This window comes from Colossoma macropomum, unplaced genomic scaffold, assembly GCF_904425465.1.
Source record: "Colossoma macropomum unplaced genomic scaffold, Colossoma_macropomum, whole genome shotgun sequence".
Lineage (NCBI taxonomy): Eukaryota > Metazoa > Chordata > Actinopteri > Characiformes > Serrasalmidae > Colossoma > Colossoma macropomum.
Window position 1 is genome coordinate 4,501,521 of NW_023494799.1, and position 26,171 is coordinate 4,527,691.

At 39.1% G+C, this 26,171-nt stretch overlaps 2 protein-coding genes across 3 annotated transcripts in view; both read left to right on the forward strand.

Annotated features, from left to right (window-relative positions):
* On the forward strand, positions 1-16,811 carry uhrf1 (ubiquitin-like with PHD and ring finger domains 1). The gene is made up of 17 exons (XM_036587232.1): positions 1-160; positions 1,702-1,864; positions 3,340-3,591; positions 4,225-4,376; positions 5,506-5,721; positions 6,372-6,487; positions 7,788-7,974; positions 9,970-10,093; positions 10,259-10,366; positions 10,475-10,579; positions 10,760-10,866; positions 12,358-12,520; positions 13,658-13,795; positions 13,982-14,099; positions 14,523-14,680; positions 15,665-15,763; positions 16,239-16,811. The coding sequence occupies exons 2-17, from the start codon at positions 1,712-1,714 to the stop codon at positions 16,383-16,385; spliced, it is 2,343 nt and encodes a 780-aa protein (XP_036443125.1). The 5' UTR covers positions 1-160; positions 1,702-1,711; the 3' UTR covers positions 16,386-16,811.
* A 5,528-nt stretch (positions 16,812-22,339) lies between these two features.
* Positions 22,340-26,171, forward strand: part of kdm4b (lysine (K)-specific demethylase 4B) — a 93,197-nt gene continuing 89,365 nt past the window's right edge. The window contains exon 1 of one of the 2 annotated variants that reach the window (XM_036586345.1): positions 22,340-22,492. Coding sequence is in view for 1 of the 2 variants with exons in the window: in XM_036586344.1 (XP_036442237.1) it covers positions 22,583-22,749 (167 nt within the window). In the remaining variant the exon portion in view is untranslated. Of the gene's footprint in view, positions 22,493-22,552; positions 22,750-26,171 lie in introns of those variants that run through there. The other variant, XM_036586344.1, reaches the window with a different exon arrangement.

A 26,171-nucleotide genomic window follows, 5' to 3' on the forward strand; every position in this document is an offset into this window, starting at 1 on the left:
TGAGGAGGGGAAACACGTTGTTGAACGATTTTATTGATTCGAGTAGTGAATCGTTTATGGATAGGAGGTTATGAGGAGCAGGCTCTCCACTCCAGGCAGATTTTTATTGAATTAAATCCACTTTTTTTCCCCCGGTTTTCGAGAGGACGCAAAAAAAGAGGTAAGGTTAACTATCCCGTATTACTTTGGCGATATTTAAAGGAGCGGTCTCTGAAGCTGACTGTTGGTGTTAACGTTAACTTTCTCGCCCGTTTTCTCCTTTCTTTCCCTCGCTGAAGTGCTGTTTATGAGATTTAGCTGATGCTCAAATGAACTATCTTGTTGCTTCTTAGTTTCTTTTCTTCCCCCGTGTCTGTTAAATGTACGCTTTCTTTCACAAACAGCATGTTTTTGTCCTCCTCAGTGAGGCTAATGTCAGCCTTCCAGCTGGCTTGGCGTGGTGTGGGGCGTCACTGTGGCATCTATCAAACGTAGGGTTACCTGTGTGCTTATTGAAAAACAATGGCTTGTTTATTTCACACGAAGCGCTGAAAAGGCGTCTGTCAGGTCAGGGCTGGGGGACTCAGCTCTCCGCTCTTGATAGTAAGTTGAGGGGGAAATGATTAGCGCGCTTTAACTTGGGAGGAGGAGCTGTAGTCACAAAGCCAGAGTCCCCACTTTTCCAGCCAGTAACTGTTAGCGATTTAACGTTAAGCTTTATTTTTCCGCGGTTGAGCTAGGCCATGGTGCTGTTTTTGGTGAACAATGACCAAACAACAAAGACAATTTTCGTACAGAAAGCAATATTTTAATTTACAAATACTTTAACGAGTCTGAACTTGGCTTCCTATTCGCCAGCTTGTTCGGATTTCCCGTTCCACCTTAAATGGTGCAGCAGTTTCGTTCTGGCGCCTCAAGAATGTAACATATGCACCATTTAAGGTGGAACAGGAAAATTTGGAAAAAAAGGAGCTGGCCAGCTTCAGACTCGTTATAACGTAGGTTATAACGTTATTTGCATTAGCGTCGTGGTGTTGTATACATGCTAGCTAGTGTAAAGTAAAATAACTATATTGCTATCAGGAGGTTAACATGTCCGGCTTCTCCTGGTCTTGGACCAGACATTTATCTGGTGAGGCTGTTTTCGCTTCTGCAATACCTCTGGAAGCCGAAGGGGGGCGCTTGTCCGCATTTCCGCACACACAGCAGGGGCTTGGCTGAGAAGAGGTGTCAACAAAGCTTGTTTACCTGTGCAGTCAACTTTCTGCCCAGCTGAATTTGTTGTGCATCAACACTCTTAATGTTTTTGTTCTGTATAGAACCATGAACACTTAAAGAACCTTCTGCATGCTTAAATGGTTCATTGCAGTGGTGAAATTTCTTCAGAACCTCATGTATATGGTACTCTGGTTCTCTAGAGCACCAAAAAGGGCTCCTATACTTTTACAAGCTTGATATCATAACAAAAGCAGAATCATTTTTGGTGCTATATATGCTATATATATGCCATGTATAATTTTTTTAAAGGGTCTATGTAGAAACAAACAACACATTCTCCATCAGTCGGATGAACTCTGGGTTCTAAAAAGAACCATTACCTTTTCTTTCTTGCCTCAGAACCTATATAATGTGTGAATTTAAGTTCAGTTTGTATGCATATTTAGTATTTGATAAACTGGAGAATTTCTATTACCTGACTTTCCCTTCCTCCTTTTGTTGTAGAGCTGCTACGATGTGGATTCAGGTGCGCACAATGGACGGCAAGGAGACCCACCGGGTCGACTCCTTGTCCAAGCTAACCAAGGTGGACGACCTGAGGGTGAAGATCATGGAGCTGTTCCATGTGGAACCCGAGAGGCAGAGGCTGTTCTACAGAGGCAAACAGGTTTGTCAGAATATAAGGGTGTATCGTGATGTCTGTGAATACGCCGGGGGTCAAGTGTCGTTCCTTGTGTTTGTGAAATTTGACAGTTTTTGAGTTTGACTTACTTCAACTAACTGTGTGTACACCTATGTGGTTATTATAGGGCAGTATAGTTTTATGGGCAGTGTGTGATGGATCACTTCTATTTTTGTTTCTTTGAGTACTTAAAGTAGTTTTAACTACCACCGTATTGGAGCTTTTCCTTAGTTGAGCAATTCTTTCTCTCTTTAAAGTTGAAACTTAAACTGTATTCGAAAGCTGGAACTTCAACAGTAAGTTTTTCCTGTCATTGTGTGACCGTCCTCCAGTCCCTAATTCCCTATACATCATGCTTGTAGCCAATAGTACATAAGATTGTTTCAGTTTCAAGAAAGAATTCAAAAGAATGTACCTCTAAAACGGCATATCAAAATGAAACTATCGTTATCTACCGAGCAGTTGGCGACTTTATGACTGACAGTGGTTTCCACTAAAGTAGGCATGTGGGCGCAGCGTGTCAGAACAGTGGTTGAGGAGGGGGCGGGGCTTTTTCTTCGCGCCCTGGAGCAAATGACTGGGCTTTCTCAATTTAATTAGACTTTGTCATTATGCAAATGCAGCATAATAAAGCTTTCTAACTGTTCTTTTTTCAGTGTATCATATTGTAAACAGTACAAAGCATAGGACAGTGGTTTTAAAGAGGGGAAAAAAACAAAACAAACAAAAAACACTAAAATGCAGGCCAGTGGTGAACAGCCCCCCCCACCCCCACCCCCCTCCTCCCTTCTTCTTCCACGAAGTTGCTTATGAATTCTAGAGGTTGTGGTTTTTGGGGTATATTGTATTAGACGGCAGCATGGAAGGTGCTAAAACGTTTCTCTTAGAAAACTGTTATTTATCTGAGCTAAGGTAATCTGTACCAAGGTAATCTGTACCTTGTAACCTGTACGTGTAATCAGTAATCTGTAGCCCTATAGAATCAAGATATTTGAAATTTGGTGCTATGCATTGTTTTTTCATTTCCTTTATTTTTAATTTCTTCTTTCTGTTAATAGGACGTCAGGTGTTGTTGTATTTTGCAGGACTTTTTCGGACCACCTCGTACGTTCTATGTTTTAGTGTCACAATCAATTTTATACTGTCATAGTAGATCATTTTCTCAGGTCTTTGGTAGATGTTCACCAAGTTTTGTTGTGTACGGAAAGGCTCTGAGGCACAAACCCGTATTACAAAGTGTTCTACTGCGTGTTGAGTGCAATGACAAAGTTCCACCAGAGAGGTCTCCAAATCCCCAAATCTTCCCCAAATCGGGCTGCTGTAATACACAAATATTGAAAATTGAATCTTAACCTCGGAGTTAGAAATCGTATTGAACTTGAAAATGTATTGTTGCGCCCCTAATAATGAATGAGTTAAGAAGTGAACCAGTGTGAGTTGATTTGTTTTTTTTGTTGCAGATGGAAGATGGCCACACCATTTTCGACTACAACGTGGGACTGAATGACATCGTTCAGCTGCTCGTGCGGCAGGCTCTGCCCACCGTGTCTCTGCCTAAGGACAAGGAGGGAGAGCTGTCGGACTCAGACTCCGGTTGTGGTTCTGGTCAGAGCGAGTCGGATAAGAGCTCCACTCACGGAGAATGCGAAGGCCAGAGCGCCGGAACCTCTGCTCAGGTGGATCTCGTTGATCCTGGCTTTGGGTTTTATAAGGTGAGCCTTACTGTGTGGCTTCTTTTTGGTCTGCCTACTCAGCGGTTGTACTTAATTTTGATGTTTGTGTCCAGGTCATTGCAGTTATAGATTAATTCTTACTCAATAAAACGCTAAGTAAATTCAATGATCGATTATGCAGTTAACCACAGGGAGGAACCTTTTGCTGATGTCCAAAAATTTTTCCACTGCATTTAAACTTTCCTCTGTTTGGAGGCTCATGGAAAATAGAAAAGGGAAACAAGGACTTGAAATATTGAATGTCCACAATAGATTTATTCATAACACTAATGGTACATTGTTGTCTAACTTGGAAGGTTAATTAAAACATTATGTGCTTTAACAGAACTGCTGGTCTGTTTATTTACTCCCTGATATCCAGATATACTAATGTGTTAGTATAAGTGTGTTCAAGTTCTTGCTCAATCTTTAAATTTTGATTGCTATACTGTTTTCTGCTGCACATGAGCTGTCCTTTGTCTCATTGTTGAGGGACATGGTGTTTTTTAGTAACAGCACATGGACAAAGTTACATTTTAAATGTCAAATTTTACTGTAGGAGTAGGCAAACAAGTCTTGTGATCATTTTTGTGGGTTTTCCTAACATTGCTATTAATATTGTGTTTCTCACAGATAAATGAGTTTGTGGATGCTCGGGACTTGAACATGGGGGCTTGGTTTGAGGCTCAGATCATGAATGTCACAAAGACTCCAAAAAGCAACGAAGAAGGAGGCATGGAAACCGATGGCGAGGAGGAGATTCGCTACCACATCAAATATGAAGAGTGAGCTTATTCTGTTAATTTTATAATAGTGTTGAATGTGTGACACAGTGTACGTGCTGAAGTTTGTTTGTACTTGGGTACACTGTTGTACACTAAAGCCTGAGATTACATATTCAGGTTAAGCTTGCGAAACTTTGCGAAATCAATGTTTAGGTCTAATTGCAGCATAGAGGTTTCCTGAGTAACGTTCAGATTAAGTTTAAAATGGCTGTATGTCTTTAGATATAGAATGTGTATTTGTTTTGCAGTCTTGCCTAGGGCTTTCTCAGTACATCAGGAGTGTCTGCACATTTTCAAGTGATTTTTTATTTTTTTTATTTTTTCTTTTTTAAATTTTGTTAATGTTTTAACACAGCTGTACTTATGTCATACACAAACTGATTTGACTCAGTAATGGGCTCTGTGTAATAAAATAACATTTTAGTAGCAGAAGGATAATGCAAGACTAAATTTCTCATTTTTTGGAGATAGGAGTTGGATACAGTATGTAAACATTAGACACGATGTAGAAGTCAGTTAGAACAGATGATATTTACATACGGTCACTGTCTAAGGAAAAACAAGCATCTCCAACATGGTGAGGTTACAGGAGAAGGCAAAAAAATCTTTTTGAAAGTAAGTTAGAGATTTTATTCAAAGCATATATGGCCAGTTCTGTTGGTCAGTTCATCATGAAATTCATTCATTTCACACTGTAAAGGACGGATGTTGAGCTCAAATTATGCAGAAAACCAAAAGATGGAGGTACTTGGTTTTTATTTATTTATTTATTTATTTATTTATTTATTTTATTTTATTTATTTATTTATTTTTTGAACAGCGACAGTCAGTCTTAAAGGTGTGGCAACAGTGTGTTTACATCTAAAGGATAAACACAGATTGAAAATTGATGATGTAAGAATGATTTTAACAAATGTAGAATATAGGCACTTCAAAATATAGTAAAATACCAAGCGTAAAAAGTTGAAGTGATTCGAAATAGGAAATTGCAGAGATCAGACATTTTAAGGAAGCTAGTTTTATGCATTTTATGCTGCACTTGAGCAGCATTTCAGCCATCATTGTTTTGTGGCTTTGTCTCACTGAGACTTCTTAAATAATATATATATTTTTTTTCTGTTTTCTTCAGTTACCCAGAGAATGGAGTGGTGCAGTTGACGGCTAAGGACGTGCGTCCTCGAGCCCGCACCGTGTACCAGTGGCACCAGCTGGAGCAGGGTATGATCGTCATGGTGAACTACAACCCAGATGAGCCTAAAGAGCGGGGCTACTGGTACGATGCCCAGATCCAGAGGAAGAGAGAGACGCGCACCCAGCGAGAGATTTTTGGCAAAATACTACTCGGGTAGGCAGAGCTGTTTATCGTTGAATGTATTTAATGTAAACTTAAGAGATCTGCTAGGATTTCTTCTACCAACCTAGGTGTGCATTTTAGTGTAGGGCATATGCTAAAGTATTGCACTAAATCTTTGTTTTTTTAATCTGATTGGTACGATCTGTACTTCTACCAATTATAGAGAGCTTGTAAAAACAACCAGGATGTAGTAACTGCACAATAGCCGAGTAGCTGATTGGATGTTTGCTGAATAATATAATTAATTCATGTTTTGGTTTTAAACAGCAGTTTAAATTGATCTTCAAACATAAAATTTAAAAAAAAAATTCTGATGCTATTGTTTTTGCAGATAAAAAAAATTAAATCATGAATTTTTTTCGATTATTTGTTTTTGCCAGATCAACCTCTTAGTCTAATGTCTGCTTTTGTTGAACAAAATTTGATCTTATCTTGTCTGAATGCTCAGTCTTTTGACAAATTTTCCCTGCGTGATTAAGTTATAAGTTGGCTTATTAGTCACAATGGGGCAAATGCTAAATTGCACAGTGTGTTGGGTTTGTTAGACAACAAATTACAAACAGTTCAACTGAAGATCACTAAGGAAGCTCTTAATTCATATTGGGTACATGTTGCTCATGCTGATGATGACTGTACTGTAGGGATGCCGGTGACTCTCTCAATGACTGCCGGATCATGTTCGTTAATGAGATCTACAAGATCGAGGAGCCTGGGAACTCTGATGGATCTGCGGCTGCTTCTGACAGCCCTCTGAAGAGTGAGTATTTCAGAGTATTCTGGAGAATTTTAGTGTTGCTGAATTTATTCACATTGGATGTGTTCAGGTGATCTCACGTGACCTGGTTCCATATAGATTGTTCAGTCCAGGTGGGAGGGGAAAAAAATTAATGTGCATAGGTTTGTTATTTTTGATATTTTGAAGGGATGTGATTGAGTCCAAATGTTCCTATTTTGTTAGTTAATAACTGTAGCGGTTATCTTCAATCCAAATTAAATTTTCACAATGACCTGAGATCTTAGTGTTTTAAAAAGGGCATGATACGTTTGATGTTGGTCCTGTACTTGTATTTTTGGCATGTACAAAGTGTTTAATCCAGAGTTCATTTATGCTTTCTGGCTTTTTAAGCTGTCTTCAGTATCTCTGGGAGATATGGTTTAATATGAATCTCTCTTTTCATGCATTCTTACTGAAATGCTTTAAATAGGAAGAGCAATTATTTGGACTAAACAGCCGTAAATAAAACGAAACTAAGCAAATTATGTTTTAATAGATTCAAAGTGTTCAGTGGTATAAGACAGCCATGTCAAACTGGGGACCTTCCGGGCCAAAGTGCTGTGGAGATTAGCATTTACCTCCTCTACCACTCTGAATTCAGGTCATGAAGGCCTTGCTAATTAGCTGATGAGCTGAATTAGGTGTGTCTTAATGATGCAGTCTGCAGTGGTTTGGCCAATGAGGATAGGAGCCTGACGTGGTATAAGAACTAAAATACAGTTAAATCACTATAGACTAAATCAGGCTTATGTTTGTTGGGTGCTAAAGCTTTACATTCCCCATCTCTCATTACATGTGCTCTTATTCAGATCAGCTTAATATGGTAAACAAATGCAGCGTTAGGAGTCTTGTCTGTGTTGCTCTGTAAGTAGGGAGTTGAACCCTGGTGTCCTGTATGCAGGGTGATGGTCTAATCCACTATACTACCAGCCTGCTTTACATGTATTATCACTTAAGGCTACCATTTTGCTAATGAATTGTTACAGGCTTATGCTGTTGAAACAAGGAAGTGTCATGTAGCTGCCACAGTCTTTAGGGATCTCCAGTGCACATAACACTCATTATTAGGCATAGTGATCACTGATTCATGATTTTGCCTAATACTGCATTTCTATGAAATCAATAAATGTCATACATATTTGATACATACATCCCAGGAACCCAAATGCCTTGAGAAATGTTGAACCCTTGAATACAGATGTTTTAAGCATTAATCACTGACTCAGTGATTCTCTGCAGCTCTAAATGTATTCAAATGCCATTATTCTGTGTCTGTGTTCAGGGTCCAACGGCCCGGAGTGTAAGCATTGCAAAGATGACCCGAAGAAGAACTGTCGCTGGTGTAACTGCCACATCTGTGGAGTGAAGCAGGATCCGGACAAGCAGCTACTGTGTGATGAGTGTGATATGGCCTTCCACACTTACTGCCTCAATCCTCCCCTCACCACCATCCCAGATGATGAGGACTGGTGAGATTTATTGGTTAATTAATTAGGATTTGTTAGTGGTTCTTGCCAGAATTGAAATTAATTTAAGATATACTAATGTTTTTCCAACTCCAGTCTTGAGAACCTGCCCTGCACTGTTTCAACAACTATCACACAGTGTTACAAAGCAAGTTCAACAGAGACAGGGTTCCCAACTTAAGTGTCAGCTTCACAAAGTCTGATGAAGAGAACAGCTGTTATCTCGGTTTTGAAGACTAACAGCCCAGGTTTAGATACCGAAGCTATCATTAATCCCTACAGGCTTTATGATGAACATCCAATCAAGTGAAGCATGGGGTTGAGTTTTATTTTTTATTATTATTTTTTATTAGTTTTTTTTTATTATATTAATAATAAAATAATATATTAATAAAATAAAATAAATATAATTTATTTGTTATTTATTTATTTTATACGTTTTTTTTTATAGGAGAAGGAAAAGGAAATCTACGTAAACATGTAGAATGTAAAGCATTTATATGAGTAAAGAGCAAAGCTGTTAGTGTTGGTTTGTATTGAAGTAATAATTGCTCAGTATTGTTAGGATATGTTGTATGATTTGCTTCCTCTGATTAAAAATGAGATGCTTCTTATGATCAGTGCTACAAATTGCTCCCTATTTGGTCCAAGAGCTTTTTGTTGTGAAGTCCTGAACTTAACCTGCCCTGGAACTGGTTAGGTGTGTAGTAGAAGTTACCGTGGCAGTGTATCCTGGGAAAAAATCATCCATTGAGACTGAAAATCCAGGTTTAGATCAAACCAAGTTTATAATTAGCTGGCTAATCCATAAATCCTGCCTTGTGAGGCTCCAGTTAATTGCTGTGTCAGGTGTGTTGAGGGCAGAGAATACCTGAAAACCTGCAGGGCAGTGGGTCCCCAAGACTGGAGTTTAAACCATAGTTATGCAACAGTTAGTTCCAACCACACAGTCCAAAAGCAATCGGCATTTAATGGCATTTAAAGAAATAATCAACTGGGGAAAAAAGTTTTGTCTTTATGCCAAACATAGCTGATTAGACAAAGTTGTTTTGGCCAAAGTTTGCTTCTTTAGTTTTGCACTGGAACTCCAAGGCCTATGTAACTAAAAAGTAAGGAAGTCTTATGTCTGAGATATCTATTATCAGCCTCATAGCTCCAGTGCCAAACCACAGAACTTCTTTCCGCACCAAATAGCTGATTGGTAGGGTGTAACAGTACACTCTACACGAAACTGGGTGTCCGATTCGGTGTTCTCATGTTTTGAACAAAATTCCAGAAAAATGTTAATTATACTGGGTGGTTCAAAAAGATTAATCCGATTTCAAAGCGCCATATTTTTACAACCATGAGGCGCCTAGGAACCAATCACATACCAATTGAAAGAGGGGGTCATAGAGTTTCTTACTGTCACCGGAAGATGGCTCCCTTCAGTCTGAGAGGAGATGCGACCCCTGAGCAGAAAGTGTCGGCATCAGTGAAGCTCCAACAGCTCAGAGCATTCGTTGTTGGTTCCGCAACACTGGATGATCTCCGAAATCACACAAAGAGCCGTGAGTGCAGCGACACCGACATGCTCAACCGAGTATGGGATGAATTTGACTATGGCGTTGATGTTGTCCGTACAGCTGGAGGAGGTTCATACTGAGACCTTGTACAATTACATAATAAACTTTATGCTCATTTAAACCATTTACAGTTCACTGCATTGTTCTGTAATGATGTACAAGTCAAATAAATCATTTTGAAATCGGATGAATCTTTTTGAATCACCTTGTGTTACAACGTACTAGAACTTGGAGGCAGGAGAGGTTTTGGTTTGTTGCTGTTTGCAAACTTTGTTGTTCAGTCTAACTTTTCTGTGAATCGTTCCTTTAAAACTGAGGGCAACAGTATTGGTGAACATGGGCAATGTCATTTAGGTTCAACCAGAAATGGGAGGATTTAGAGAGGCTGTCATTCGATCTGTAAGTACGTAATATAAGTTTCTCCCTCGCACAGGTACTGCCCAGAGTGCCGAAATGATGCGAGCGAGGTCGTCCTGGCAGGAGAGAAGCTGAAAGAGAGCAAGAAGAAAGCAAAGATGGCATCTGCCAGCTCGTCTAGTCAGAGAGACTGGGGGAAGGTATGTATTCAGAAATGGAATTTGTGGTAGCTTTCTCATTTTACAGCTGCGGACACATGGCTAACAGCCACAGTGCTACCTGCAATGTTGCGTTCTCATGGTGGCTTTATTTGACTCGACACTCCTTTTAATCCCCGGGTTCCTCTGCTCTGTCTGTCTGTTCAGGGTATGGCCTGTGTTGGGCGCACCAAACAGTGCACCATCGTTCCCTCCAACCACTATGGGCCTGTGCCAGGAGTGCCTGTGGGTACGCTGTGGAAGTTTAGAGTGCAGGTGAGCTGTTGGTTCCTTGTATTAGTGCAGCATAATACATAATTAAGGATTGTTTTCTTCTTTCGGTCTACATTTAATAACAAATAACCGATTTTTGTCACACAACAGGTGAGCGAATCTGGAGTTCACAGGCCACATGTAGCCGGTATCCATGGAAGAAGCAATGATGGTGCCTACTCTCTAGTGCTGGCTGGAGGCTATGAGGATGATGTGGTATGCTGCTGTTATTATTCGTGATGTTAATAAATGTTTTGCATACAGGGGAAGGTTGTGTCTCTCTGCTGCTTTAGATTTCACTCGTGTCCATTTACGCATATAATGCTTGAAATGAACATACAGTTGTTTGGTTACTACTTTTAATAAGTGATTTCCTACACCGTTAATGCATTTCAGGATGATGGCAATGAGTTCACATACACAGGCTCCGGCGGTCGAGATCTGTCTGGTAACAAGAGAACAGCCGAGCAGTCCTGTGATCAGAAACTCACCAACATGAACAGGTCAGTAACAGCTAATAAACAGCCTGTAGGCACTTTAAATTTGTACATGTAAGGGTTAAAATACTGAAGTGGTTCACAAGGAGGGCAGTGTTGGGAATTACTGCGGACAAAGGGCGAAAAATGTGGCCTGTATAACTTTATAAATGTAATAAATCGATATGAATTAACTTATAAACGTACTAAATAGCTGTGAAACACAGCCACCACTTTGCTTCTGTCTTCCTTTCCATAGACAACCGTTTCTCTCGACTGAAACTGATTAATTTGTAAGTTTACTGCTACTGAGATTAAATCACTTGTGAGGGTTCTAAGTTTTTGTGTGTTTTGCAAAGTGCCTTTTTTGTACATGAACCCATAAAGATTTTCTACTCTGAGAGAGTGATTGCAAAACTAGCAGTAGAAGTGAGCTAGTTTATTTGGTGTGGGCGTGTTTCTATTTTTATTTTAGGTTTAAGGTTTCAAAGTGGTCCCACAAATTTTTACTAGTATTTTCATTAGCTGCATTTAGCTTTTTCTGGCCCAAACTGATGATATAACTGTTTTTTGCTTATTATAATACAGGGAGATTTAATCTAAAGAGGCCCCGAATATTCTGTTGTAACTCCCGTTAGGACGAAGCAATCTGAACCAACAAAATACACTACATACCTTGATGTGTAATCGATTGCATTACATGCAACGCTGGAAGTGATCTCCATCTTTTGGCAGACACATTTTGTTGCGGCGCTCCATGTTCCTGAACGTATAGGCAAGCATTAGAGAGGTTAAACGTCGCGACGGCTGTCTGGCGCCTACCTCCATCGCTCTGATGCAGGGGCATCCTGGCTTGTTCGAAGCTCTGTATACTGAGGAGCATGTTGCATGTTGTTTCGTTCAGATTGCTTCATCCTAGCGAGAGTTACTACAGAACGTTTGGGGCCTCTTTCAAGTGAATCTCGCTGTAGTTTAAGTGCTGCTGAGCTTATCTTTTATTTTAAAATAAATAAATAAATGAATAAATAACTTTCCATTTGGTTCTTCACTCTAGCTCAGGCAGTTTTCTGGTTTTGATGTTGCCAAACAGCCTCTTTAAAGGAATACCCCAGTATTGTTCTAATGTCTAAGTGCTGGCACTCTAGCACAGTTAATTATCCTGATTACTTGGTAATAAAAACCAGTAAAGCTGCTGACTTAAAATACTTGTAATGGAAGCCTGGGGGCAGATGCTGAAACAGCTGAATTGGCTGTATGCTACAGATGAGAGGGACAGAGTTAAGTGTGACACACATCTAGGGAATATCTTTCTTGGTGCAGACACGCATGAACTGTAGTGCACTAAACGGACCAGACAAGTCCACAACAACAAATGTTCAAGAGAAAATGTTTTTACCTAAAATAATAGGATGGAAATGTAAGGAGTCAAAAAGTAGTACAATACAAGGAGGTTAGATTGAGTATTCCTTTAACTGCTGCTGCCATTCTGATTGTCTCGTTACTGGATTGGTGTTGCAGGGCGCTGGCTTTGAACTGCAACGCACCGGTGAACGAGAAGGATGGGGCAGAGGCCAAAGACTGGAAGGCGGGAAAACCTGTAAGAGTGGTGCGAAGCTCCAAGGGTCGAAAGCACAGCAAATACTGTCCTGAAGATGGCAACAGATATGACGGCATTTACAAGGTGAGTGTGTAACGGCATGTAGCGGGGGCGTTGGAGGGGGGTGAGAGATGTACGTGAGTGCTGCATATTACAAGGAGCGTGTTTCATTGTACTAACTTTACTAGGATGCTGCAAAGGTGAGTGACTGCTTGTATTATGTTGGCATAAAGGGCTACGTAGCTTATAAATGTGTTCTTTGTTTACAGAGCAGGCGGGAAAAGAGAAAATGGACACTTCAGTGTGTGTCACTGACTATTTCTGTACTGCCATATCAGTGTTAATCAACATTGAACCATGACGTGTTGGAAGTTGTTAATTTTAGTAGGACCTGGTTAATATATGGTCTGTTGTGGTTTTTGATTTCTTTCTGTACTGAAATGTCCTTTTTAAAATGTTTATATATAAATTGCTCGGTCATCCTTTGTTTCGTCTAAAAAAGACAACTCAAAACAAACACTCAACGGACTCTCAGTAACATGTCAAACGTGAGGGTTAGGATTAGGGCCAGGGTGTATCAACAGAACATCTACAAGATATTTACTTCGATGTATTCAGATGCTTCACTACTGCTACTTCACTATGTTGATGTGTTACTGATGATCTGTTAAGAGTTGCTTATCATCTACAAAGCACCACTCCAAATAAAGAGTTACAGACATACAAGACATATCTGTAACTCTTTATTTGGAGTGGTGCTTTGTAGACGATAGGCAACTCTTAACAGATCATCAGTAACACATCAACATAGTGAAGTAGCACCACTCCAAATAAAGTGTTACTGATATGTCTTGTATGTCTGAACACCCGTGATTGAATGACATTCTGTTGATTTTAAAAAAAATTACATGTCCTCTACAGGGGACAAACTTGAATCATTCCTCTACAAATTTTAGTGCACAACTTCTGTAAATTTGCTGAGTTGAGTGTAAATAAGACTAAAATTGTGCCATAACTTTTGCACAGACCAATTACTTTATTTATTCATATCACCGATTATATTAACTAAAATGAACAGTAAGTGTGCTTTAAAACATACAGAAGTGTGTTCTCTGTTGAAGATGTATTTAACCAACCTTCGAAACATTTGACTGGGGCTTGCAAACGTTTGTGTACAGCTGTGTCTCTATCCATAATTCTGTAAACTGTTTTATTTTCCAGGTGGTGAAGTACTGGCCAGAGAAGGGCAAGTCTGGTTTCCTGGTTTGGAGATACCTGCTCAAAAGAAACGATGACGAACCAGCTCCATGGACCAGAGATGGCAAAGAACGTATTAAAAAGCTCGGCCTCACCATGCAGGTAATGCGTCTTCACTTATTTTATCTTGTTTGGTAGTTTATAACAACAATGTCCAGAGTCTCTTTTGCTATGGGGACCTGTCAACATGAACATTGCAGAGAACACGAATGTGACCGTTTGGATGCACCTTGGGCATCTTTAGCCACTCGTTCTGCAACACCATGTTAAACTATTCTCTGTCTGCAGTATCCTGAAGGCTATCTGGAAGCTGTGGCAGCTAAGGAGAAGGAAAAGGAGAATAAGAATGAAGAAGAGATAGCTGAAACACCTACGAAGGGCAAGAGGAAGAGAAAATCTCAGACAGGTAAGTGCACACATCTTAAACCTCTTAAGACTGTAAATTAAGAGGCATTGCTGCTATTTTAGTAGCACATACTGACTGGATAGTGAGCACTTTAATGGCTCCCTTTCAGTATAAGCACCACTTTTCTTAAACAGTTCTTGGCCTGGTTGTTAATGTTAAAGTCAAATTGACAATTTAAGGCCATTTACTCTTGCACATCTGTACAAAAATGGGTCTTTATAAGGAATCAGCTGTTAAAGAGAACCAAAAATGGTTTTTAGTGGCATCTTCCAGAGAAATCTTTTTGCCACCTCCCCTTTAAGGTTGGTGTGTGTGTGTGTGTGTGTGTGTGTGTGTGTGTGTGGGTTTTGTGGCATTGCTATAATTGATTTTGTAAATTTAAAATCTGGCTTTGCATCTAATTTGATGTTATGCCTTCTTCAGTCGAGGAAGAGGAAAAACGCTCACCGTCCAAGAACACACCCAAGAAGATCAAAGTGGAGGCCTACAAGCTGACCAAAGAGCAGAAAGCCTTAATCAAGGAAGATGAGCTCAACAAGAAACTCTGGGACGAAGCCATGCAATCTCTAAGCCTTGGACCAGTATGTAGTTCTCATAGCCAGTTCCACATCGCAAAAACTTCTGTATCTCACACTTTGTTGCCAGTATGAGGACATTTTGTCAAAAACGTCTGATCAAACATTGCCCCAAAACTAAAGAAATCCAGAGTGTATGGGAACACTGCCCTGCAGGGAAAAAATCAAAATGAATCACTACAAATTACACCATGTTAATAAGGAATGCCAAGATTTTGATCAGTTGGGTTTGAACAGAGCAACAGTTAAAAGCCAAATAGGCGTAAAGCCTCAGGATCATGATACAAAATTGCTGTTTGTTAATTTAAAAAAAGAAAAGGGTTTATACATTTTTAGTAAGGACACTTTGTTGCTTTTGCAACCTTGAACTCATAATCTGCCTTAATGCTTTATGCAGATCTGTGCTTTTCAGAAACTGCACCTGACTAAAGACCTTACTTTTACCCCTACCCCTTGTTTTCGAACATCATCTTGCCCCTTGGAACTGAGTTACAAGGCGTAGTGGTTTAAATCTTCCCTCTGAAATGAGACCCTCAAATAAAAAGAACATTACTTCATTAACAGCTACTAGCGCTGCTCTGTAGGCGACCCTGCCAGTCTGCAGTGACAGCAGAGGAGGGTAAAGTTCAGCTCCTCACTGCTGGGCTTTAGTTACATTTAGGGCATCATATGCCTTCAAAGAGGACAAGTATTTATCACCCACCCCTAATTCTTCAGTGATATGAAGCTGAAGTCAGATATTCGCCAGCATCCTCTAGCAGCCCCCCCAATAACACTTGGGAGGGTGCCTCTGAAAAGCCTCCGTTTCACCCTATCCCTCTATCTCAACAAAAATCAGGACACCCTACCCATAGACGTGAACGCGCAAAATGGAGAGCTAAGGGCTAAGTGGTAGCAATCGGGTGGAAAGGGATTCGGTCACTGGCTCTTGAAGTGCACTAGTACAGTGGGCTGAATCCTGGTCACTAACCGGCTTTTGTGTTTCTGCAGCGATTCTTGAACAAAGTGGAGGAAGTTTTCTTGTGTATCTGCTGCCAAGAAGTTGTTTATCAGCCCATCACCACAGAGTGCCAACACAACGTCTGCAGGGTGAGTCTGAGACGCAAACGATGGTGACCCCAGGGTGTCTGCAGGGCTCTTCAGTCTTAAGTAGTCCGAAATTATACTTTTAATGTTATTGTCTTAAATTTGATTGTATGTGGCCTTAGATTTTAGGATTTTATTTTATTTATTTGTTTATTTAGAACATTTGACATCATACAACACACATTTATTAATACAGGGTCACTTGCATAATGCAGGGGTGAACATAAAACTGAAGTCACTTTCGGTCACCTAGCATACATGGACAATCAGTAACGGTGTGCCACTTTGAAGATTTGGCATCCTCACTCAAATTTGTTCTTAAATTGCAGTTAGATTGGCATTATAGTGTTAAATTATATAATTTTAAATTGAAGATGCCTGTGGGACACCCTGATATAACTGTTTTACTTCATTTGAGTGTAAGTGTTCAAATTCAGTGATCCATTTCTCTAAAGTTGTGTGCTGTTTGATTTTGAAGGAATGTCTTCAGCGATCCTTCAAAGCAGAGGTGTACACCTGCCCGGCTTGCCGACACGACCTTGGCAAAAACTACCAAATGACGGTGAACAAGGCCCTTCAAGCCATCCTGACCCAGCTCTTCCCCGGGTACAGCAGCGGCCGGTGATGACTCGCGAGGGACCGGCAATGAACTAATAAGAGCAGTGCATCGAGACTGAATTCAACAGAACTGAAGCAGAATTCACTTTTAATATATTTTAACAAACGTTACAACTTAATCAGGGTGTAGGAGAATGCGCAGCCCCAGCCGTTAATTCGTTTGGACCGATTTTATTGGTGCTGTACTCTTATCTGATCTGCTTTTAATTCAGCCTCTCAGTTCTAGTCAGGTAGACAACTCACCCCCCCAGTACAACCCTTGTATTTACAGGTAAATATGATAATAGCATCTTAGTGACGTTTTTTAGGTGTAGGAGCTTCATTTTTAGGAAACGTACTGCCCTAATTGTACTCTGCACCAGCACATCGTTTTTGAAAAACTTTCAGCTACGCACAACTGCACTATTTGCTTCCAGCAAAATCCTTTTCTCTTTTCTTTCTTCTTCTGTCTTTGCCAGGGATAAGTGGACATATTTTGTTAGCAGGTATGTAGGTATGCACTGGCATCAGGACCCCTTTTAAAAAAACAAAACAAAAAAAAGTTTATGATTAAATGACTAAATGTTAGGTCTAACAGCAGTACAATTTTGACTCCGTTTAGATCTCTAAAACGTTTTATTCCTCTTTTCATCGGTGATTTACTAAATTTAATCAGCTATTTTATTTGTATCGCCATATATATAAAATCTTATCTTGTGTGACTGTCTTAGCTTTGCTTTCTAACTACTGTATGTGCTTAGAAATTCCACGTCGTTGTAATTCATTATTACTGAATGTTTTTTATTTTTCTTTGGCCGTTATGCAATCTGGTCTCCCCTGACTCTCCTGCAATGGGTTTCAGAGGGAAACTGAATCTCTCTCTGGATCAAATGCCCACAGGGTGCTACATCTGTTCAGTAAATATTTAATGAAATTGTAATTTTTTTTTTATTAAATATGCTCAGTGAAATTCTTAGCTTTTGTTCTTAGTTTATCACAATATTTGCTAAATAAACGCCGAAGGCTGCAGGATTTTTTTTTTGTTTATACCTCAATTATTTCTAATATTGCATAGACTGGAAGTGTATATTCTGAAATTGAAATTGTATATTTTTAGCACTTGTATTTAGCCATTTTATGTAGTTGTAGGTGCTATTTTCTTGCACTGTTTGAGTGCGGTATTTTTCAATAAACATTATTCCTTTTATATGGAACACACTTTTTTTTCTCTTGTAGTTATGATGCTTACCCACCCTAATGTTGATGTTTTCCCCATCTGAATTTGTCCACTGTCCACACTAATTGTAGGTGCAGCCCACCTGAGGCTCCATCTCTACCTGTAGCTTCACTAAATATATTGGCAGAGCCGATTTGCATGTGGCTTCTAGGTCAGGCGAAACCAAGGAAACCAGAAAGGCTGGGGTTTCAAATTCCTGTGTACTTCAGTGGTTCAGATGTAAACAAATTCATTGGTGGTTTGATGTAAAGGTTCGTTGTAGTGGAACTTGCTGTTTTCTATTGGAACTGTTTTGCCTCAGTGTCCTGTGTGTACCTTTTCAGCCTTAAATGGATTTTAAAAGCACGTTTTGGCCCAAAGCCTCTCCAAACAGTAATAATAATCTTTATTCACCTACAGACAGGTGATAAAGTTAAACAGTAATACAAGAAATGTGTTCATTTAGAATCGTGTAAGAAAATGATGGACCAACAGATAAATACCACCAGAGTTTTAATTAAATGCTAAGTTAGAGATACGTTTTTAGATGCTTCTTAAAAGTGAGCACTGAGCTTGACTGTCTAATAAAAGGTGGAGTTGAGCTCCACAATTTAGAAGCAGAATAACTGAACGAGGCCTCTCCATGAAACTTTTCAGACGTCTGGTTCCTATCACCACGACTGTGAACAATTCTGACTCAAGTTTCTCTAGAACAGAGCGTTTCACACCAAACCACTGAATGTCTCTGTTTACATCTTAACATCTTAATTATGTAGAACTTTTGAAAATTTGGTGGGATTCCCCTTTTAACTCTTTGGACATAGCCATGAAGGAGGTGTGTCTGGAGGAGATGAAGTGTGTCTCTGTTGCATCGACTCTTTCTGGGATCAGGTATAATGGAGCAGGAAAAGCATGAACCTGTGCGGTGCTGATGGACTGCTGCAGTGGTCCCGGAAGCCCCCTGCTCTCCATGTTTTAGTACAGGGTTGTCCAACTGGATTCCTTCCAGGCCACGTCACTGCGGACTTCAGTGTTTCTCCTCGTTAATCACACCTGATTCAACTCGTCAGCTAATCAGCAAGGCCTTTGAGAGTCGAATTCAGAGCTTGGAGAGAGAAAATGCTAAGGAACACAATTCGACACCCCTGTTTTAGTGTCTTTCCTGCTGCGTCCAAACAGTCTGTGGTCCAAACACACACTGTAGCTGTGCTTTCGTTAGCGTAGTATGTGGTTTTTGACGTTGCCGTCCGCTTCAGCTCAAGAAGGGCTCCTTCATGAGCTCTTTAGGAACAGGTGAGTTAGAGTAGAGAGGCTGAGAACTGACTGTCTAGCACGGTGCTGCAGGAACACTAATATTTAAAAGGGTCCTTCTGTGAAGACTGTATATAGAACACTCAAAGAACCATTTGCATGGTGAAATGGTTCTTCAGGTTGATGGGGATTGTGTTGCAAATCGTCACTGTCCAATGAAAATTATGTATCTCCATTTTTTGCGATTTTTACTTTTCTGCATCATTTGAGCTCAACAATTGTCCTTTACATTGTGCAAAAATTTCGTGATGATTGGACCAATAGAAATGCCCCAAAACTGCTTAAAATAAAGTCTCTTTACATTGACTTACATTGAAAGTAAAGAAGGTTTTTGCCCTCTCCTGCAAAGTTACTGTTTTGGAGATGCTTGTTTTTCTTAGGACAGTGACAAAAAGTTTCTGTAAGGCACCAAAAAGGGTTTTTCTGTTACAAGCTTGACATGGTGACAATAGCAGAACCATTTTGGTGCTATGCAGAACCATTCTCAAAAATGCACAACACATTCATCAACCAGAAAAAAACATTTTCACCATGCAAAGTTCATGGTTCTATACAGAACCCTTCTAAAGAACCGTTGAGCTTCATTTTAAGAGCGGAGTGCTCTTATCAGACCCTGCTGGTGGTTTCTGTGTCCTTTACATTTAGCATGTTTTCCTGCTTTAACAGACTTCTCAGCTCATTTCTCCCTTCATTAGATAAAAATGGGGTGTTGGACCAGGAAACCAGTGCACAGATGGCATGATGATCAGCCCTGGTCCTGGAAGCCCACTGGTCTGCACATTTTGGTGCTTTTTCCTGCTTTAACACACACTCACTTCAACTCAGTCATGATCTGTTACTGAGCTGATTAACTGGATCAGGTGTGCTGGGAGCAGAACAACACTAACAAGTGCAGGACAGTGGGCCTCCAGGACCAGGACTGGGAAACACTGCTGTAGAGTATAGAAGGTCCTAGTAATAGAAAACTGGGTTTTCCTTGCTTTCTTTTCAAACCAAGAGTTTGATGTATTGTATAAACATTGACATTTTAGAATGTACCATTTTCTCTCCGGTCCAAACTTCATATGTGGACAATAAGCTGTTTTAAATGCACTGTTTTTGTGATGTCAAGAAAACCGATGCATTAACTAGGGATGTAACAATACAGCATTTAATCAAATTGTGTGGTATTGTACCCAGACTGGCATGTTGGCTTGTGACTAGAGCATTAGAGTGGGACAACTTTTGATTGGGCCACTATAAAGCACAGTTTTGTGAATCATCACACCATTAGAATTTGCATATATCTGCCTATTGGGCAAAAACAGTTCATAATTTTTTTAGCTACTGAAGTGAAGGAGCTTTTCAACACAGACTGCTTTCTGAATGAGGCTCAATACTGTCTATGAATGTATCTAATATAAATGGAAGGTACAATAATGAAAACAGTCTGTTTCATTCTAAGGGGTAAAGAGAGGATGGAAAATGTCTGTAGAAATAAATTTAGATTTTTTATGCATAAACCAAACAAGCATCATGAGTGGACTTAAAGGGAAAAACTAAATAGTGAAAGTAGGTGATATGTGGTCCTTTCAGACGGGATCTTATGTAAAACCATCTTTTTTTGGTGACAAATATTGTGTGATGGTCATTTTGTAAAGGATAAAAAGACAGTCCAGCAGAGTCATATATAACAAACTGAAAACCATTCTCCCAAATTTTGAAATTCTAACACTGAAAAATGACCAGTTTCCTTGTGAAGGGGATGCAGCTCTTGCCACAAAATAGGTGATGTCACTTTCTGAGGGACACATGCCCCACTGACCACCCTGACCCGCTACTAAATAGCTCTGTATCTCAATATATATATATTCGAATATACATATTGTCAAATATATATATTGTCTATCATTTTTTTTAAATATATGTTGTCTTATTTTATTTATTTGTTACTTAATTTCTTTGTTATTATTTTATTATTATTATGGCTATTATGATTATGATTATTATGATTATGATTATTATTATTATTATTATTATTTAATATGATCCCTGCTGAGAAAGGACCATTAAATTAAAAGGACCATGAAGATTAAAACCTAATGGTTTCATCTTCTAATGGGAATTGACTCAATGTTTTTTTTAACAGAGACCACTAGTTTCCTTTAGAACTCCTTTAGGATCCCATTAGGGAACCATTGAATGCATTTAGAATCGTCCATTGGTCACCTGTTAAACCATTTACATTGTGATATCAATCCATAAAAAAGAAAAAACACATTACAAAACCATCAGGAACCAACAGAAACACAATGGTTTCTATGTCTTGGGGATTATTATCATTTTTACTATCATTAAATCTATGTTTGCATTTGGTTTGTTCAGCTTTTAAGTCTATAGAACTTAGCAACGTTGGGTGTCGATCACCAAACGTTCTAAAGAAATTTCTTCTTAAACCCAGGTACCTTAGGTAAGAACAGAATCTACACACTCGAGCACCAAGGGGGGAAACTTCTGAGACTTTTTCTTAGGACCTTCCTCAAGAACACATTTAAGAAAAAACTGAGGAAGATACTGGAGAATGTGGCCCAGTGTCCTTAAGACAGTCGTGTCAATAAAACTAATTTAAATTTGAATCTGAATACAAAACTGATGTAAATACACAGCACAATGAAATCCCCACACAAAGAACAAGTTTAGAAGTTTGTTTTGACTTTTTGTTTTATCCTCTTCATCACTGTCAATTATCATTTTTATAATAACCAGTCCTCATCATCCAATTATTTCCTTTCATCATGAATCAAAATAATCAGTTTCACACTCATCATTATGATCTGTTTTAATTGCAATCAGTATTCAGAACAATTATTCACTACAGTAAATGTACATGACAAGATAAACAAATAAAGTCAATTTGTAATAATAATAATAATAATAATAATAATAATAATAATCTATAAATAAGTCTTCCTCATGTTACAAACTTAAAATGTGTAATCTTATTCTTAAATTAAATCTTAAAATTATTTATAATTATTTATAATTATAATAATAAGAAAAAATTACATACAAAATAATTAAATAATAATAAATATAATAATTATTACTGTTTTATTTTTTTTGTTTTCTAAGTGTTTCTTTTATTTTTCTTTTATCTTTATTTTATATATATATATATTCTCGTTATTCATGTGTTCAAGCGTACTGCTACATATACTACATATATATATATGACGTGTTAGCAAATATGATTTTATCTGATTGTCATAATTAATTAAAAAATATCGTCATCATCGCCACAACAGAAGAATCTCATCTCCATCACGGACGTGATCAGTCGTACGTACGTGTGACGCCTACGCTAGACAACATACGCGCAATGTGATTGGCACAGCGGGCCATTTATCACACTGATCGCCCAATCAGAACTCGCTCTTTTCATTCTTACGCGTTCGCGCTGACCAATCAGACAGCGCGCCGCTCTGCAATGGGCGGTACATTTCCCCCCTTCAGCGTTCAGCCATGGAGCTGTAACCGATCTTTTTTTGAAATATTTTTGAAAATAACGAAAATAACGGAAACTCCTGAAAGGACAGGATTGCAGAAGCGGCAGAATCCAAACGCAGGAGGTAAAAGCGCTAAATCGTTCTCGCACGGCCGTTTACATCTGCATTTGTGCTGTATTTTGTGGTGAAATTTGCAGACAGTCGTCGTCGGACATGTTGTTGACTGAGTTTTTTTTGTATGGAGGAGGAGGGCAGCAGGCAGGAAGAGAGAATGTCAAAAAGCAGCACATCTGCTGCACAAACTCGTTATTCTCGCCTACTTGCCTGTACATAGATGGTTTTACACGACGGTGCCTTAATAATCCGCATCAAACTCTAAGGTACTGCGCTCAGAAGAGCAGCAGAGCTGCTGGTGTTTGCTTCGTGCACAAAGGCCATTTAACGAGGCTGAAGTTGGCTTCCTATTCGCCAGCTTCTTTTCCGAATTCTCCCGTTCCACCTTAAATGGAGCTGCGATTCCATCCTCGCGCCTCGTTCCGCAATGGCCTGCTGCGCCATTTAAGGTGGAACGGGGAAATTCGGAAAAGAAGCTGGCGAATAAGAAGCCGACTTCAGCTTCGTGGCCATTTAAAGCTTCGCTGATCCGCTTGCACTTCCCCACATACAGCTGGGGTCTACATGTTTGTTCTTACTTGCAGAGACTTTTTATATTTAAACTCTGTGGCTGTAAAACCAGAAAGTAAAGCCTTTGTAGCCGTTTGGCTAGCTTAGCATTAGCATGCAACCTTTGTTTTTGCCTGTCTGCTTGTTATTAATCCTGATTAGGAGGCGGTTTTGCTGAGTATGGTCATAGAAAATGGCATGAAAAAGTAGAAATAACATATTTAACATAGTTTTCTGCTCATTTTGAACATGTTCGGTAGCATTTTCACTTTAGCAGGTGTTAGGATTTAGTAAAGCCCTTAAAGGGGAGCTCCACCGGTTTTTTCAAAATTTCCGCATATTTCAGTGGTTGAGATGTAAACAAAGTCTTTCAGAGTGGTTTGATGTGGAATTGTTCATTTGTAGAGAAACGTACAGACTGATTTGTTTACAGTGATGGTGAGGGGATCCAGGGGTCCTGATATCTACAACACAAATATAGCCATTTGAGTTTTTATAGAGGAAAATAAAAAAATAATAATGAAATAAATGTTTTTCTTTGGGGTCTACTTTGCCTTAGAGCAGTGTCTGTCAACAGTGGGCCTGAAGACCCACTGCCCTGCACTTGTTAGTGTTCCCTGCTCTCAACACACCTGATCCAATTAATCAGCTCAGCTCTGGGTTGAAGGAGGTTGTTTTAAGCAAGGAAAGCACTAAATGTGCAGGGCCGTGGGCTTTCAGGACCAGACCTGACAGACGCTGCCTTAGACCACCCTTCTTCCACTATGAAGGGATTAAATAAACTGATTAAATTAAACTTATTACATACTAAGGCTTATTATACAGTAACTACACTGACTTCAGTGCAAACTAGTGGAGTTCTCCTTAGGTTATAGTGTGTAATAAAACTTTGGACCTGCCGGTGGGCCAATGGCTTGGTAAGAGGCTAATACCCATTTCAGGGACATATTAGAGGTGTTGAACTGCTCTCTAGAATGGAGCATTAACCAAACCACTTGGAATGATTTTGTTGTCATGTTTGCCATTTAATTATGCAGAAATTTTGAGAAATCGGTGGAGTTCCCCTTTAAAGCTGCTAACTATATGGCTAGCTTGTCAATGTAGGTAGTAACTAGCCAGCTGACTTCATATTAACGCACTCCTCCCCACAGTGTTCCAGTTTGCTGCTTTACTTTATTTAGTTAGGCAAATAACTTGGTGCATTCATGACTGGCTTTATGGAAATGAAAACGAAAGAAACCTACAGCCTGCTGTGAGCTGGGAGTTCCACATAGGCAGCAGAGCAACATATTGAAGTGTGTATGTGTTTCAGTCTGCTTAGGTCTTTTATCATGAACACATTTGTAAAGTTTGTACATGAAACTTTAGATGGCTGGGTTTGTGCACTGATGTTTAGTAGCACTTCTGTTTTGTGAAGACAGACAGACCCATAGATTAGAATTTAAAGGGCCAGTATCCCGTATTTTCTTTCTGTTTCATTGTTTTCCCTGAGGTCCACTTATGTATGGGTTTATGCATTCCAAACACTCATAATTAATTTTCACATGACCATTTTCAAACCTCTCTTTATCTCTTAAAACGAAACAGGCTGTTTTTGTTACTGCGCCTTTAAGACTGATATATGTAAATAGAACAACATGTTGTGCCTCATTAAAGATGCAGTCTGGGCTGAAACACTACTTATAGCTTCACTGTTGTGGGCTGAATAGGCAGATATATGACATCACAAAAACAAAGAATTAAAAACAGGCTGTTTTTCTGCATAGTTTCCATTTATCTGCTGTATAGGCTGAGGAGTGAGTGGTACATTTTAAAACTATAGCCATTAAATTGATGACCGATATTGTGATTCTTTAATAATAATAATAATAGTAGTAATAATAATAATAATGATACACTCACAGTGTTTGATTTGAAGTTGGTAGCTGTGTAGTTCCTTCTGTAGTTTAGTAGAGTGATTGAGTAGTTTTAGCACCATAGCCTACTTTTAGATGCTCATCCGACAGGGGAACTCCACCAATTTTTCAAAAATATCTGCTTGAGTCTGTCACTGAGATGTAAATAAAGTCATTCAGGGTTGTTTGATTTGAAATAAGTCTTTGCAGAGAAACTCACAGCCATGAACCGGTCAGTAACAGCCAAGAGCCTAAGACTATGCACTTTAATGCTGGAGGGCTGGCCTTTAGAGTAAGAGAATCACCTCCTGGACCACAGTTCACCACCTCTGGGGTGGTGTGTTTTAATGAGAAACAGTTAATTGTAAAGAAACGCACCAGCTCTGGTGTCTTTAAAGTGGTGGTGATAAGAATCAGAGGTCATGATCATGGTGAAATAGTGGTGAGTAAAAAAAAATTAGGTTTTCTCTGGGGGCTGTTGTCGCTTAGCATGCTCTGCGTTAAGAGTGTATTTAAAAAAAAACAAAACATTGTTTTAGGCCAGAACCTTCTCAAAACTGTCATAAAACATCAGGCAGTGTATTCATAACTATTTCATGCCATAACTTTCTATGAGGGAGCTTTACACAGGCACTCTCCAGATGTCTGGTTCCTATCATCAAAAGTTCTGATTCTCTAAAACGATTCTGATTCTGATTCTCTAAAACGGAGCATTTCACACCAAACCACTCTGAATGACTGTGTATGTCTTAATGATTAAATTATACAGATTTTTGTTCAAAAAAGGGTGGAGTTCCTCTAATTCAAGTGCGCCAATTAAAAATGGGTCGGTCATTTTAAGGCATAGTAGTTTTAAAGACATAAGCATTGATATCTGCATCGGTCGATACCGATGGTTTAATATTTGTATCAGTATTAGAAAAGAAAAAGTGACTAAATAATAATAATAATAATAATAATAATAATAGTATTAAGTAAAGAATACACAAATATTTATATCTGATATTAATGCACACTCATTCAGAAAGTATAGAAATTGGGCTACAACTACCTATACTAGAAAAATGGGCCATTTATTTGTATTGGGTTGCGAATGCAGTAAAACAAAGATGTTTAGTCTAAACATTCTGCTCTTCAAAAATACAATAAACACATCTGCTTAAATTATTGATCAAATGTAAGCATTGGTGCATTACCAATCAATATTTCAATATTAGCAATCTACTACTACTAATAATAATAAG

What these genes read in the sequence shown, in the direction of transcription:
- uhrf1 (XM_036587232.1), top strand. Translation starts at nt 1,712, where the DNA reads ATGTGGATTCAGGTGCGCACAATGGACGGCAAGGAGACCCACCGGGTC. An exon ending in AATCTCTAAGCCTTGGACCA is followed by an intron (nt 14,681 to 15,664) that starts GTATGTAGTTCT and finishes GTGTTTCTGCAG; the next exon opens with CGATTCTTGAACAAAGTGGA. An exon ending in GCCAACACAACGTCTGCAGG is followed by an intron (nt 15,764 to 16,238) that starts GTGAGTCTGAGA and finishes TTGATTTTGAAG; the next exon opens with GAATGTCTTCAGCGATCCTT.